The sequence below is a fragment of the Corythoichthys intestinalis genome, chromosome 9, assembly GCF_030265065.1.
Source record: "Corythoichthys intestinalis isolate RoL2023-P3 chromosome 9, ASM3026506v1, whole genome shotgun sequence".
In the NCBI taxonomy this organism is placed as follows: domain Eukaryota; kingdom Metazoa; phylum Chordata; class Actinopteri; order Syngnathiformes; family Syngnathidae; genus Corythoichthys; species Corythoichthys intestinalis.
This window is the reverse complement of record NC_080403.1, coordinates 4,027,718-4,045,319: the sequence shown is the minus strand read 5'-3', so window position 1 is coordinate 4,045,319 and position 17,602 is coordinate 4,027,718. Positions and strand designations below refer to the sequence as shown.

Here is a 17,602-nt window from a genome sequence, read left to right as displayed (position 1 = left end):
ACATGAACATGAACTGACTTGAAATAAAAAAATCTGTGAAATGAAATCACACATCAGAATTACAGTTGTGGTCAAAAGTTTACATACACTTGTGAAGAACATAATGTCATGGCTCTCTTGAGTTTCCAGTTATTTCTACAACTCTGATTTTTCTCTGATAGAGTGATTGGAACAGATACTTCTTTGTCACAAAAAACATTCATAAAGTTTGGTTCTTTTATGACTTTTATTATGGGTGAACAGAAAAAAGTGATCAAATCTGCTGGGTCAAAAATATACATACAGCAGCGATAATATTTGGTAACATGTCCCTTGGCCATTTTCACTTCAATTAAGCACTTTTGGTAGCCATCCACAAGCTTCTGGCAAGCTTCTGGTTGAATCTTTGACCACTCCTCTTGACAGAATTGGTGCAGTTCAGTTAAATTTGGTGGCTTTCTGTCATGGACTTGTTTCTTCAGCATTGTCCACAAGTTCTCAATGGGGTTTAAGTCAGGACTTTGGGAAGGCCATTCGAAAACCTTAATTCTAGCCTGATTTAGCCATTGCATTACCACTTTTGGTGTGTGTTTGGGGTCATTGTCCTGTTGGAACACCCAACTGTGCCCAAGACCCAGTCTTCGGGCTGATGACGTTAGGTTATCTTGAAGAATTTGAAGGTAATCCTCCTTCTTCATTATCCCATTTACTCTCTGTAAAGCACCAGTTCTATTGGCAGCAAAACAGCCCCACAGCATAATACTACCACCACCGTGCTTGACGGTAGGCATGGTGTACTTGGGGTTAAAGGCCTCACCTTTTCTCCTCCAAACATATTGCTGGGCATTGTGGCCAAACAGCTCGATTTTTGTTTCGTCTGACCACAGAACTTTCCTCCAGAAGGTCTTATCTTTGTCCATGTGATCAGCAGCAAACTTCAGTCGAGCCTTAAGGTGCCGCTTTTGGAGCAAGGGCTTCCTTCTTGCACGGCAGCCTCTCAGTCCATGGAGATGCAAAACACACTTGACTGTGGACACTGACACCTGTGTTCCAGCAGCTTCTAATTCTTGGCAGATCTGCTTTTTGGTGATTCTCGGTTGAATCTTCACCCTCCTGACCAATTTTCTCTCAGCAGCAGGTGATAGCTTGCGTTTTCTTCCTGACCGTGGCAGTGACAAAACAGTGCCATGCACTTTATACTTACAAACAATTGTTTGCACTGTTGCTCTTGGGTTCAGCAGCTGCTTTGAAATGGCTCCAAGTGACTTTCCTGACTTGTTCAAGTCAATGATTCGCTTTTTCAGATCCATGTATGTATATTTTTGACCCAGCAGATTTGATCACTTTTTCTGTTAACCCATAATAAAGTCATAAAAGAACCAAACTTCATGAATGTTTTTTGTGACAAAGAAGTATCTGTTCCAATCACTCTATCGGAGAAAAATCAAAGTTGTAGAAATAACTGGAAACTCAAGAGAGCCATGACATTATGTTCTTCACAAGTGTATGTAAACTTTTGACCACAACTGTACATCAACATTTCTGAACAACACTCAAGAGCCTGATTAATTTGAAAGCACTATGTTTCATTGGGCAAATAAAAGCACTAATCATATATCCAAATAATGTGACTGAACCATTCCTCACCTAGCTCTCCTCCATGCATGCATGGCCTTCCTGAGCCTTGTGTTCTCACTGGAAATGAAGTTGCATGAAGCGGTTTGTTCCATTTAAGTTGCATTTGTGTTTTCAGCGATTAAAAATATTAATTGTTTAACGCTTTAAATTTGTGTGTGTTAAACTATCTGCATTTGGGCGTGGGTAGGGTTGCCAACTCACTGGAAAAAAAAAGTGAGGGACACCTCATTGGTAGCGCTGGCCAGCCCGATAACCGTTGCCCTTGATTACTTTTTTTCTATGTGAAAAGTGATTTTTTTTTTTTTTTTAATTAATAATTAAAATATAATGATTTTACTCAAACCTGAATTATTTAGTTACATATTTGAGTGAAATTGATGGAAAAACAATGATAGTCAGCAATGTATTTTAAATACAAAATATGCTACAATAAAATTAACACCTGTCCTGCTTAATTTCAAAATATTATGATAATTAGATTTTTTAAAAATTTAATAATTTAACCCTTATGGTCCTTAGCCTTTTTGTGTGATGTGTGTGGGGGGTGTTTTTGGCTTTTTTTAAATGTTTTTTTATTTTTATTTTTTTTTATTTTTTTTTTTACATTAAAAAAAAATGGAAACAAACTTAAAGATAAACTTTTTTTTTTAAACAATTAAGATAGGTTCTAACGTTGAAAAAGTACCATCAGCAAAAAACATTTTTGCAAATGATCACTTCAAATATAATGTGGAAATACAAATGAAATTGACAGAATGCAAAAATAGAAAGCAACTAGTGAAAATAAAGTACGCAGAGAAGAACAAAAAAAAAGATCATTTTTTTTAACATGCGTTTTACTCAAGCTTCACTCAAATGTCTTAATCTCCCACACTCTTATGTTGTCTTTGTTATCATCATGGCAAGTGACAGTACCTTGACCAATGAGATGAGTGAGATTTCGTATTGTCATTGTTCCGTCTGCTCATTGGTCAAATAGCAGGAGTGGCGGGGGAATGCGTTTCCCTGCATATTCTTGTAAAGCACCTTACCTGTATTTGATCGTTCTACAAATAAGACACTATTTTCGAGTTTCATGATAGTATGGGACAAAGCGTGTCCCTTGAAAGCTCAATACAGGACGCGTACTTTTGTTGTTGAATACGGGACAATTCCATTTTTCAAAGGATGGTTGGCAATTGCATGGGCATGAAATTAGTTTAAAGTGGCATTAAAAAACATTAAATGAGATTTGCTGATACCTGCAGAAACCCTGTGTAATTGTAACTGTAATTGGTTGTATACTGTAAGTGATACAAGTTAATAGAAATTTATATTTGACAGTTCTCATAAGGATAAAAACACACAGGACACATAATTAGTACTGCCAAATAATGAAATAAAACGCACACATTGCACACGTATTACACATTATTATTAACCTGCAGACTTAGAAATTGCTGTACAGTTGAATACTATGATTGCAGTTGGAATACTGATTGTTTTATGACTTGTTTTATGTTGCCAGGAGAACTTTGTATCTCCTGCTTGATAAGAAAATGGTTAATGAATCATAAGGGCGGAAAGAGGGTTCCTCAGTGATCAGGATGGCTTTCCTCATAGTGTATTCATATAGTAGTGACAGTAAAGTTTGCTGTAACATGGTTTCGCAGCTTTTGCTAGCTTGTCTAGTTATTACTGACAGGATTTTCCCCGTTTGATTGCGTTACTAGGATGCTACTTGGATATTGGAGGTAGGAAAAAATTCCACCAGTAACTGGTAGACCATCATTATAAATTGTTTTGTTCATATGAATAATCCTCAACTTCCTGTGAAGATGCAGGTGTTGAAATGTATTCTTGTAGGCTGTGTCTGTGTGTTTGGAAAGAGAGGCAGAGTGTCTTCAGCAGTGTTTTTAATCTTGATTTAAAAGTAATCAGTTACAGTTACAAATTACTACTTCCAAAAACTAACTGAGTTAGTAACTCAGTTACCTCATTGTATGAGTAATTAGTTACTTAGCAAAGTAACTGACGTTCATAATCATGTGATTACATTATAAATTGCATATCATGTTTCACATCAAAGATGTTTATATTAATTGACTGAAAAATAAAATCACTATATAAAATATATTAGAACTTTTGGTATTTATTTGGATCAAACATATTAGTTTGTTAAGAAAACACAAATGTAAACTAACCATTAACCAGTGCAAATCTCAAACTGTATGTTAGGGCTACTGCACAATAAGCAGAACAATATCCTTAAATATTTCGTAAAGTAACAATATTAAATATTAAAAAATTATTCAAGTTAGAAAAACTAATACCCAAAACGTAAACTTGGGTAAAAGGACTCTTTCTTGCCTTTAATTTCAATGAGCGAGAAGTAGAGCCAGTATTACCGTATGTCGATTTGGTCAAAGTGATATACAGTACAAAGCGCTACTGAGTGTGCACATGGCGACCAAGTCTCCCAAGGGTTATCACAGGTCACTTGTCCGTCAAGTTGGTCTACCATTTTGAGAACGAAGTCTGTATTGTTGTTGCTGCTGCGAGTAATATTTTTTAAGAATATTCATTTTATGGTGTGTTTTGACCACTAAGCCTATTAAAATGCTAATCATAGTAGAACATTATTTGTTCTGCATTTCACCAAATTGTAGTAACCCTAACCCTCTTCACAGAAAATTCTCAAACGGTTTATGAGCTTGATTGGGGTGTAATTTCTGAGTGGTCCCTGATCTACGTAAATACAGTAAACACAGCTCTCTTACCTCATCTCAAACTGTAATCATAGTGAAGCCAAGCTCTTCCTGGTCTTAGCTTTTGTGAGGCATCCATTTATCACTCGGTTTCTCTGCCTTTCTTTCCATATCAAGTCCAAGACTATTCAAATTTATTTATAGCCACAAATCATCCAAAAAATCTTAAAGGGCTTCACAGACAAATATCAAATAACAAACAGGAAATATTAAAATATTAAAGAAATACTTGTAATGAACAGTAAATCAAATAAGTAAATATTTTATTTTGTATTTATTTAGTAATTTTATTCATTTTAATTTCAGGCAGTTGCATTCAGTTATACAAGTACAGTTCATTAGCTTTCAACTGTTTCAAATAGCAAGTAACAAAACTAACTAAACTAAACTAAAATGCCTGAAAGAGGGAAAGTGGGATGAAGAAAACTTTGGAAAATCCCAAAAATTACACCCCGAATTCTCTTATACAATGCATATAAATAAAATATTTTCCTGCAACCTATTTTTGCTTTCAGTGCTTACAAGATACATGGTTTTCCATATTACAAACAAAATATATAAGAAAAAGCAATTCCTGTAAAAATGAAGACATCCCCTGGTCTCAATGGAAAAGGGGGGAAAAAAAAGATTAGAAACCTTGAGAAGGGACCACAAAATGAAGGGATCCCCCATCCATGATTGCCGCAAAAGATGTCAATCTTATCGCTGATCTAACCAAAGCAACAGTCCACCAAAAAGGACAAAAAAGACGAGACCCTAATGGAAGCAGCTCCTCTTCAATTGCTCTTATACCTTTGGTTATTGCATGGTACATAAAACAGGTTCGGGCATTGGTCATCTAACCTCTCTCCCAGAAGGGGGTGAAGAGCGGGAGTAAAGGAGGCCTACATACAACTTTGGCTAAATTCCAGTAAGGCTGTGCTATATTGTACCTTCACCGATATCACAGGTGTATTTTGAGTGGTGCAGTGTTGCTTTTGGCAGCCTTTTTACATTTTTTTAGATGACATTTAAACATTTCTACTGAGGTCGCCTTTCTCATTTTCAGTGGTAAGCCTTTCCATAATTCTGGGGACTGAATAAAAAATGGAACCTGATGTTCATTTCTCCCTTCGGCGTCATGTAGGGTTTAGGAAGGAAAATATTATGCCACTAAGTGCTTAGGCCCTTTAACAGTAGCAAAACCTTTTCATCCCTGATAAATATTTGTTCATGTTGTCTATTGAGGCTTTGTTCACTGCACATAATTGCTTTCAATGCTCCTATATAGCATCTAAATGGTAATAGCAGCCTGGCGTTGTGTATTTGTTTTATTAATGGCCATGCACTATATATGAGAGTTTGGGATTAATATACCGTATGTTCCACACTACATGGCGCATCGGAGTATGAGGTGCACTCTGAATGAATGGCCTATTTTAAAACATTTTTCACATATAAGGCGTATCGCATTATAAGGGGCAGTAGTAGTAGTAGTAGTAGTAGGAGGAGTTGGAGTAGCGTTATGCATCCACTAGTTTGAGCTGCGCTAAAGGCTATTTCATGCCATAATTAACCAATATCGATCCACATATATGGCGCATTGGATTATAAGGTGCACTTTTGAGAAAATTGAAGGCTTTCAGGTGCACCTTATACTGTCCAATCCATTTGAAGTGGGAGGGATGGCACCCTCAAACTTCAAATGGATTGGACGTCTACTAGTGATAAACTTATTCCAATTCACATCAGAATTAAGCCTGAACGATATATTGTTTAAACATCGCCATCTCGATGTCCGCGTGCGCGATAGTCCCATCGCAAGCACGTGCGATAGTTTTTTTTCTTTTTTTAATCCACATATGCCTTGCTTTTTGCTCTGCGCACAGCCTCACTCACACCCTCCCTCTACCAGCCCTTTGTTAAGGTTAACGATGGCTTTGATCTGGCCGAAGAAGCAGACTTCACACGGGCATCTGTCAGTCATCGTTTAACTTTTTTTTTTTTTTTTTTTTTTTCTTTTAAACCTGTCCTGTTCAGCTGTTTGACACAGAGAATGGAAGTCTAAGTGCCCAGATTCTGAACAGTTTTAATGTTTCACATTGAGAGTCTGACATACTCCCATTGTGATCATTCAAAATACCTTTTTATTATGACAAAGCAGCGAACAGGAAGGGATTATGGGGGGACAGAAGAAAAGAAATACAAGAGAAGAAGGAAAAGAAACACATACACAAACAACAACTAGAAATACATTGAACATCTAAACTAGTTACTAATATGCTGGTGCTATCGTCAGCGAGATGTATTTCCGGTTTACACCATGTGGGGGCCTATTGGCCAGTGAAAGAGGAGAATGGGGGTGGGGGTGTCTATAAGCCTATAAGCTAAGTGATTGAAAGGGGTAGAGTGTACACAAATCAGTTCTGTGATCTAGAACCCAGTAATCGTGTGAATCTCTTATGAGTAAGCCCGTTGGCGACCAACCCTACGCCGCCGCATCGCCAATCCCGGCACCGGGACCCCCGACCCGAGAATGCCCTACCACATCCAGCAGCACGCAGGCCCCACCGCCCTTTGCCAGAGCTCTCCTGTGGAGTATGATGTGTGGTGCATTTAAAAAAGGTGCAGAGATGGCGGGGCCTGTGGTGAGGAGGCAGTTGCTACTTTGCGGTTTTTCACTTATCGTTCTGTTCTGCATTAACCGCGAAAAACGAGGGATCGCTGTACACTGTGGTGATGGTGAGTCATCCAAAGTCTTTCCAAACAGCTATTCAAGTCATCTAGTGAAAATTTCTTTTAAAAAAAATTATAATTCTTTTTTTAATATCGCAATATAATATCGCAACATATCGCAAACCCCCAAAAAATCGCAACAATACTTTTTTCCAATATCGTTCAGGCCTAATCAGAATGATGAAAAGATCTTGTTTTTCTGTTTACTAGTTTTTTGTAGAATATCCTAGAATGATTTCCTGACTAATGACAGATAATTATTGTATTGCCACATCGTTAGATAGTTATTGTGAGCCTTGCAGGGGCGCCGTATAGGGGTGAAAAGTGATATTGATTCTAAGGGCCCATGCCCTGATGGGGCCCACAAAGAAAATTAGAACATTAGGTAATCGTTTGCAAATTTAAATATTAATCATTATAACTTTAATCGGATTAAAACGAAGGGTTCCTTTCTCTTGTTTTGTTTTTGGCAAAAAGTAAACACCCAGAGAGCATATGTATTGCCAGCCACCTCCCAACCCCTGTATTTTCATTAAATGGTTTGGTCCGCCCTTCCTTCGATCAGACCGGGAGCAGCAGTGCGCATTTACACCAGTCAATGACTCGGAGTGCGCACTACTGCAGAAATGTTTTCAAAACAAAAATCGGGTTATCAAAAGAGGAAAGAAAAGAAAGCAAAACAGGAGAGGGGTAGAAAAGGCCAACCGGATGTGACAAAGTACTTCATAAAGGAATATCGGTGTCTTGTGTCAGTGTCGTGCTGAAAATTCACCTGTTATCTTAGCCCACTCCAGCCCCATCTGGAACCTCGCGATGTCTAATACAAAGCTCCGAAGCTTTTAGCTTACATTTAATCAGTACAGCAGGCAAACCCTTAGCAAGCTCGTCATACTAAAACAGTTGTATACTGTATACTGTAATGTACAGTATATTGTAGTATATTTAAGTTAAAACAAAACATTTATTCTAAGTCATTCATTATGGTATTTGCTTTGAGAATATTTCTAATAAAAATGTATTTAGATTGTAAAAGATCTTCAGTACATTTCTTATAGATGTTATCAGTCTATTCATTATTGCTCTACTGTATATGCTTTATGTTTATATACATATATTTTCATCTTAAATGAATGCAGAAAATGCACAAATTAGTGTGTAAAGATTCACCAGAATGCAGGAAATTACGTAGTTGATACTCTAAATGTGTGTGTGTGTTTCACGGCACTGATGGTTTGGCCCAAAGTGATATCTTTTCATGGGGCCCAAAATCCCTGGCAGCGCCCCTGGAGCCTTGCATAGCAAATCGTATCATATCGTAAGGTTCTCAGAGGTTCCCACCCTCTAATGAGAGGTCTGCAAAAAGACTTTCATTAGGAACAATGGGGGTCATAGCCGCTGAGTCGCACATGAGAGGAGAAAAACACCAGTTACAGTGAATTAAAATTAGTTTTGCAACTGACATTGTTGCAACATGTTTTGGTCTTAAATTACATTTTTTAGGTCTCAAAAATGCCTCAAAAAGCATTGAATTTTACTTTTAGGAGGGTGCATGAACCCTGTAAAACGTTGCCTATTTTGAGTATTTTACCATCTACCAATAGATTAAGATTAAGAAATCTCAAATCGATGAAAAGCAATCCATGTCACATTTAACATTTATCCCTTTTTTTATGTCTTCCAGATGAAACAGACCAATCAATGGACTATTGACTGAGACAACCAGGGATTTCACCTTTCACTAGACATCATTATTTTTGTTGCACATTTAGAACCCATTTGTCCATGCATTTGGCCAACAGCTATCATTTCTACCATGGGATTTGATCGACAGGCGTTCATTTCGTAGGATGGAATCTGCTCTGTCTCTTGCCACGGTCCATCTGCACCTGAACACAAACAGCTATGACGACAACAGTGGCGTCAACAGCTGGAGCGGCACCCCAGATGAATTTAACACCCGGCCAGTCAATCAGACATTCCCAATCCATGGGCGAATGCACAGCATCCTGCTGGGTGTCTCTCTGGGCTCCCTTTCTCTCATCACTACTGTAATGAACATGCTCGTTCTTTATGCTGTGAAAAGAGAGAAAAGCTTGCACACAGTCGGTAATCTTTACGTTGTAAGCCTCTCAGTGGCTGATTTGATCGTTGGAACCACTGTGATGCCACTTAACCTAGTGTATCTGCTGGAGGACGAATGGAAGTTGGGCAGGGCCATCTGCCAGTTTTGGCTGATTATGGATTATGTAGCAAGTACAGCTTCAATATTTAGTTTGTTTATCCTCTGTCTGGATCGGTATCGTTCTGTCAGACAGCCACTCAAGTACCTGAAGTATCGAACAAGAGGGAAAGCAAGCGCAATGATATCCGGAGCCTGGTTGCTGTCTATGTTGTGGATTTTCCCCATTTTAGGATGGAGGTCTTTCACCCATGTAGAACTTAAACCGGAAGAGGAAAAACAGTGTGACACCGATTTCCGCTTCGTCACGTGGTTTAAAGTGATCACCGCTGTCTTCAATTTTTATGTTCCGTCAGTTTTAATGCTTTGGTTTTACACACACATCTACTTGGCAGTAAGGCAACATCTGCGCGATAGAGAGAGGATCATTCATCCAACTGATTCATTTGGTGAAAAGGACATTGAGCAAAATGCTGGATCATCAAACAACTCCAAATCCCAGGAGAAGGAATGTGAGGCTCCAGATAAACTTTTAAGACAGCAGCTTGACCTCAAACTTCTTGAGCAGACTTACTCTCTTGAGGAAATTGATAGAACCAAAAAGTCCCTTTGTAGATCCCACCGTAAAATTGGTGCGCAATGTCCTGAGTCAGGTTTGCTTGGCATGACAGCAAAGGAACACAAAATATCTACAAAACCAGGTAGAGAATCCTTATCCAATAAGGAGAAGAGCCAGGATGCTGCAGTTCCACTCAGTTCACATTGTTCACAACCAGAAAATTCAGGTGGAAACCAGGAATCGTCTTTAAATGAATGTTGCGTAACAGTACCAAACACTGTAAGAGGTGTTTGTGATATCAACCAGGTGCAGAGGTACACGCCTGTACTTGGCAACAACCACAACCCCAGCGGCTCTCTTCCCTGGTCTAATGAAACCGATGGTGCCGAGATAGACCCGGCTAATGAGGTGACACTGAGACAGACATGGCAAAGGTTTGTCGAAATGTCCTGTGAGAGACTCCAGAGCCTGAGGATCCACAAGGAGCACAAGGCGGCCAGGCAATTGGGCTTCATCATTGCAGCTTTCCTGCTGTGTTGGATACCATACTTCATAGTCTTCATGGTCATGGCGTTCTGTAGAGAGTGTGTCCACCATGACCTGCACATGTTCACGATATGGCTAGGTTACATCAACTCCACTCTCAACCCTTTCATTTACCCAATGTGCAATAGGAATTTTAAACGAGTCTTCAAAAATATTCTGCATATACATTTTTGAAAGTGTTGCAGTCATTCCAGCATACCCAGAATGACCATAAACTCATTCACTGCTGTGTCGTTGGGACTGAATTGAGACTTGAACTTTACAAATGCCACAATTAAGTTAAAGATAATGACCATATGGACATACTGAGGTTATGTCTGCGCAGAAACAAATTGAAGTGTATTTGAAAAGGTTTTATTTTCATCCTCTATGTTACATCCACAAGGAATCAAAATTGTGGTAGCCAGAATGTAAAACCATCAATGACCCACATGTTCCAAATCTACCACAAAGGGCGAACTCACATATTTTTGTGAGAAAGTTTATTTGTACAACACAACGGCAATGCAAAGTGATTCCCAACTAGGACAAGAAAGTTAAAATCACTCCTCAAGTATAAAAATAATTATTAATGTAAAGGCAATGATGTTTACATTGCATGTTGTTGCACATTAGTAAGTGAGCTTAGTTCGTGTGCTAATCACTTTTGCAAATTTGGTAGTCCTACTTTTCCCCATGTTACCTCCTTCTAACAAAGCTAACATCTTTATTGATCCTTATGTCAATGTCCGTATTCATAAAACGTTAAATCCTGGCTGGCATTAACGTTTGACATGTACCATTATCCACTATTTAAAGTTTCTGTCCTTAAATTTGAAAATGAGCTAAATGAGCAGAATAAAAACTCTACTTGGCTTTAAACACCACAGGACTTAACGGTGTCATTTTCTATTTTACAAAAATTTTTTAAAAATCAATGACTTTGAGCTGTTTTTTTTTTTTTTTCTACCTTTGGTGCGTTCTTCTTTGCTTCTTTGTTTTCGTCTTTGGCGGCGATTGTAATCAGCAGCCATCTGGGGAAGAGCGACAAGCACTGTTTCTTTTCGGGCAGCGTTTGTAACTGGTGGCCATCATGGAGAGGACAATCAGTGTTTGGAAACTAAGACCATGTTTACTCGTAGCAGGGGTTTTTAAAACCATGGATCCTGCCCTCATACATCCGAAAAAAATTATTACATCACCATCACATTTGAAAGGGGGAAAAAAAATCCACAGCAAACTGAATTCATTCGTTTTTAAGTACATTCATAACAATGCCAGACCTGAAATGGGAAGTTCAGAATTTTCGACATTAGGCTTAATCTTCGAGTTTGGCGGGGGTTTCATTAGTTGGTGGCGTTGATTTCAACAAATTCCGTGCAGTTGGTTAGCTAGTTTCAGGGCTCCGGAGTGGCTAAGCTATGTCAATGGGCCCATCCTAGCATGCCAATAAAAAACAACATATGAAAGCATGAAAATCAATGCTAAACCATGCAATCAATAGTGGTGGCTCTGTTTTCAGGATGAAGTTATTAAAACTTACCATTGCATGTCAATAAACATATGAACACATGAAAATCAATGATAAACCATGCAATCAATAGTAGTGGCTCTGTTTTCAGGATGAAGTTATTAAAACTTACCATTGCATGTCAATAACTGTAGTATGAACAACAAACATTTGTAATCCAGCAGCTCTGTCGGTAACAGTCTGCAGAGCGGAGTGATATTTTTTTCCACCGGTAATTTTATGTCGTATTTAGCAGCAAGTAACCACAGTTTGTATTGTTCCTCGTTCTTCATAGGGAATTTGTGGAAACTCATTTGCCCATTTCTTCTGTCTGTTTCCACAGCCTCTAAATGCACGTTTCACTATGTTGTCATTCTTCAGTCAAGACTCCGTAGACTGATGATACATTCGAGGAAGTAGGGAAGTCTGAGTTTTCCAACCTCCGACCAGGAAAAATATAATTGGAACGCCACTTGAACTGGGAGGCCCTAGTTGCGAAGTCAGAAAAAAAAGTACCCAGACTTCACGAGTTGCTTCAATCAGACGTCACTCGACAAAATGCGCTGCCCGTCGAAAAGCAGACCGTCAATTGTATAACCAAAGAAGGCAGTTCACAGTGTGGTCTATTTACCTTAGCCGTAATTTTTTCTCCACTATTTGATCACTTACGAGAAGGCAGGTTTGCTAGAGGTCAACATGTCTTTTAATGGCCAAAATCAAAAATGTATGGAATGCTTTGAGGTTGCAACTGGTTCCATCCAAGTGGGATAAGTCCGACTTCACACGTTCCTCGAATGCAGTATGAGCACGAGTGGCCGAAGGACTCCTCACTAGTGTGGTTGCGTTACGCATCTGAAAAATAGTCCCGCAGAAATAAATGAATTACGGTGTGACATTGTTTTGGCCGCAGGTATTTTGAACAACGATCTGCATTTTGAATTCATTTGACTATGTTAGACCTGTTAATATTGTTTTTTATTGTCATGCTAGGACGGGACCATTGACTCGCACTAGCTTAGCCATTCCGGAGCCCTAAAATTAATAAATAACTAAAAAACTGCATGGATTTTTCTGAAATCGACTCCACCGACAAAATACACCCCCCCAACTCGAATAGTAAGCCTAATGTAAAATATTCTGAACTCCCGCTTTAAGGTGGCAGCATTTTCCTAAATCCCATCCAATCCCATCCCATCCAAGTGTAAGCTTCCGTCTAGCGAAGTCACTTCCTCAAACTGGAAAAGAAGAAATAGTTCTAAATTTTGTTTTAGAATATTACAACAGAGCATTAGGTTCAAATAAAGATTAAATTCGCATTATGACATAGGGCTAATGTAGCTGAATAAGCAGCTACGTACTTTAGGTAGCATGTTAACGCCTCCATTAAAGTCAACAATATTGAAGGTATCTTGTGTTTTAGAATCGGTTTTACAAGTAAGAAATTAGATTTATAATCGAATGCGTTGTTGTACCTCTCAGCTAAGGTACATGTACATAAAGTGTGTTGCGGCTTACAGCTAGATTACTCCTACGTAATAATTTGACTTTTTTTTCTTCGTAACAATAGTACTACTTTAATCCCGTTGTCCTTTTTTTCTTTTCTTTATTCGGCCCTAATACTCCGTCGTACAATATAAGACCAACAAGGCAAGCGAAAATGTTGACTAAACCCACTGCAAAAGTATATATCGGCTGCGACAGAATGCATGTTGACAACAAATGTAAACATTGGTCTCATGTGTGACATACTTGTACAACCCCTAGCAAAAAGTATGGAATCACCAGTCTCGGATAAGCACTCACTCAGACATTTTATCATGTAGAACAAACTCAGATAAAAAGCTTGAAAAAAATAATGAATTCGTTTAAAAGTGCAACTCTTTAGCATTCATTACCTTGTCCAATGTAGATTCTTGACTCTTGACACCTTGTCCAATGCAGATTCTTGACTGGTGACAAGGTGATGATTCTGGAACTTTGGTTTGGTGCTGTTCAAGTGAGATTTACAAAGATGACTGCCTGAAGAAAACAAAAATTCCCTCAGTCCTTAATGATATGGGGCTGCATGTCAGGCAAAGGCACTGGGAGATGGCTGTGGTTAAATCTTCGATAAATGCAAAGGTTTACATTGAAATTTTAGACATCCTTCTTATCCCTTCAATTGAAAATATGTTTGGGGATAATGAAATCATTTTCCAAGATGACAATGCATCATGCTACAGAGCTAAAATTGTTAAAGAATTCCTTGGAGAAAGATTCATCCAGTCAGTGTCATGGCCTGCAAATAGCCCAGATCTCAACCCTATTGAAAACCTGTGGTGGAAAATTGAAAAAAAGACGGTCCACAGAAATGCTCCGACCTGCAAGGATGATCTGGCAACTGCAATCAAAGAGAGTTGGCACAAAATTGATGAAGAATACTCATCAAGTCCATGCCTCAGAGACTGCAAGGTGTCCTAAAAGCCAGAGGTGGCGCTACTAAATACTAGAGATGTGTTTTGATTGTTATTTCTTTGTTTGTTTCTCATGATTCCATATTTTTTCCTCAAAATGGAGTGATTCCATTTATATTTCCCTGCACTTGCTCTACCAAACTAACATATACTGACGACCACAATATTTTTATTAATTTCTTTTAGTGTTTCTGAATGTTAAAGAGTTGCACTTTTGAACTAACTCATTATTTTTTCAAGCTTTTTATCTGAGTTTGTTCTACATGATAAAATGTCTGAATGAGCGGTCGTCCGAGACTGGTGATTCCCTACTTTCTGCTAGGGGTTGTATATCGGCCGCGACAGAATACATGTTGACTCCAAATGTAAACGATGGTCTCATGTGTGACATAGAAACAAAGTTTGTCGCAGACAAACAACAGACAAGTTTCAACAGTTAAATCTTCGGTTATCAGTGTCCATTATTCGATATAATCTATTGAGTATAATCTGCCACTTTCCTCGGATCTCACGATATTCTGTGTTGCTGAGGATCAGAAAAATGCAGCCTAAAGTCACACAGTGCTTTCCAGTGGATGAGTGGTTAGCACATCCGACTAACAGTTCTGAGATCATGAGTTCAATCCTAGGCTCCAACCTTTTCGTGTGGAGTATGCCTGTTCTCCCCGTGTCTATATGGGGGTTTTCTGAGTTCTCCAGTTTTCTCCCACATCCCAAAAGCATGCATGGGGTGATTGAGCACTCCAAATTGCGTCTAGGTATGAGTGTGCGCATGAATGGTTGCTTGTGTCCTTGTGCCCTGCCATTAGCAGTCAACCAATTCAGAGTGTACCCCGCCTACTGCCCATAGTTAGTTGGGATAGGCTCCGACACCCCGTGACCCTCGTGAAGCTAAGCTGCTTGGAAATGAAGTTTCAGAGGCGACAGGACAGATATCTGTGTTTCTGTAATCTTTTGTCATTCAGCGCAATTTTCAACTATAATTTGAAAGGAAATGAAAGCAAGAACACTCTGGTTTTTAATGGCTTATGATGACAGCTTTATAGCACTTTGATGAATCCTTGTTGCTGCTGCTATGCATGAGTCATCTGCCTGCATGCTTTCAGTTGCCAAATTGATTATTCAAATGTTGGGCATTGTCATCAAATGTATAAATTTGCTGGGGTTGTTTGTTTTTTCTTTTGTTGGTGGTGGGGTTGCTTCAGACTGAGACAAATATTTATTGTAATGATAATAAAGTGCAGAAACTTGAAAATCTTGGCTATTCTTTCTCATATGTGGAGGAGGAAAGTTTTCATTTTACATATAGAGTTCATTCAAAGACAACACAAGTACTGCCACTGGCGTGCACACATATACAACAGGTGGTGCTCAAGCACTGGCCCTTGTCCTCTTAACTGAGCAAGTGCCCTTTTCAGGGTTATTAAGTCAAGATCATTATTATGTTAGTAATGCGTGTGCCCCCCAAGCGCTGCAGCCATTATCACTGTGACAGCGCCCTCTGTCCTCCAAACTTGCCCAAGTCTGCAGCCTATATGCAGATGTAACAAATAATGTGTATGTGCCTTCCTAAACCTCAGTTGTTTAACTATTTGTCACGTGAAGTAGCCTTTGTCTCCGTGCAGCTTTCTAAATTAGACGAATGCCAAGTCACACCTGTTAAACAAGCTGGGCTAGACGCTCGACATAAACCAATTAACGTAGCAACCAACACACAACCAGTGTCGGTAGGAAAAATTAATAAAGCTATACACTATAATGCCCTGAGCTGAGAGAGGAGAGGTGTGAGCTTCAATCACTTTACTGTGACAACAATGAAAACAACATTACAGCGGGCTGCCGCGAAGTGCGACTGCTATTACTACCTCCCAACACGCTCTGTCTGACGCCACTTGTTCGCTTCCCCCTGTGCCACAGCCCTCACGTACAGAGCGTCTCTTAAAGGGGCCGGACATAGTTACGGACATTATATTATTATAGCTCAATATTTAGTTATGTGTTAGAGTGTTTAGTACTAGTACTGCTACTTCGAGGGAATGTTGCTGCTTAACAAAAACAAATACAAATCAAAATAAACGTAAACAAAAAATAAATGTATTTGAAACTCACCTGGATGTAGTGAAATTGAGTGTGTGTAATCAAAAGTGAGTAAGCACCAAGAAAACGGTAGGCTCCTTTGTTTTAGTATGGGCATCCACTGTAATAAAAACAATGCAGGTTTAAGTCAAAATCTTCAATATATTGTTGCCGACTTGGCTGCTACGAACAACCACGCTTTGACAATAGACAGCTGGACACCCCGGGACGACACTGAGAGCTATCTCACGGTAACATGATGAACAAGGAGTGGCAAATTAAGACCGCTGTACTTCAAACTCGTCCTGTTTATGAAAGTCGATTGTCAAATGCTGGAGTTGTGCAGTAATGAGCAGACGTGACTTCTGTGACGTTTGTTAACTTTTTTTAATGCCCGACAACACTCGCGCGCACACAGTAGATATCATCAAACAGCAACCCAGATGTCCTACGCTAGATCCCCCCAAGTCCCATGCCATTGGCTGCGTGAGCCCAGAGTGATCATGGGGCGCGTAGTCCATATACTACATCGATGAATTAAAAACCGCCATGACTCAATGGAAGTTAAGCAGGCCAAATCAATCCATACCAGTGAATATAGATAATGCTGCAAATATTGTTAATTCAGTACGTAACACAGATGGACTCGGACCACTAATAGGATGTTTTGCTCATGTGGTAAACATACCTGCTAAGAGATCAGTAGCAATCAACAATGTGCCCTGCCTCACTTTACAAACAGTAAAGATTGTTCTCAGCACATTTATACAAAATTTCTTTAGATCATTAAGAAGTATGCAAATAAATACAGTGGTACCTCGACATACGATCGCTTCGACACACGATCTTTTCGACATCTGACGTAAAATTTGACTTGCCATTTTTTTCTACATCCGACGATCTATGACAGCACCGCAGTTTCTTTATTTTATAATGTATTCTTATGGGAAAACCCTGCTCGACATACGACCATTTCGATTTACAAACAAGGTCCTGGAACGAATTAACTTCGTATATAGCGGTACTATTGTATTACTGACAAGGATCAGGGAACAAACGGATCCAATATTGCAGTGCTCAGAGCAGATTTATTGACAATGATCTTGGAAGGAGAAGTCTTGGCTCTTGGTGGGGCACGGAAGACCATTCGAGCAGGTGGGGACGAGCAAGGTGAGGGCCCAGGTAGAGGCGATCCAGATCCGGTCCTGTAGCAGGTCGCAG

At 39.2% G+C, this 17,602-nt stretch overlaps 1 protein-coding gene across 4 annotated transcripts in view; it reads left to right on the top strand.

Moving 5' to 3' along the window:
• Positions 1–16,333, top strand: part of hrh1 (histamine receptor H1) — a 41,398-nt gene extending 25,065 nt beyond the window's left edge. For all 4 annotated transcript variants that reach the window (XM_057844859.1, XM_057844862.1, XM_057844861.1 and 1 more), the window contains one exon: positions 8,761–16,333. In XM_057844859.1, coding sequence (XP_057700842.1) covers positions 8,927–10,537 — 1,611 coding nt within the window. In that variant the 5' untranslated portion in view covers positions 8,761–8,926 and the 3' untranslated portion in view covers positions 10,538–16,333. The remainder of the gene's footprint in view (positions 1–8,760) is intronic.
• Positions 16,334–17,602: the final 1,269 nt, after the last annotated feature.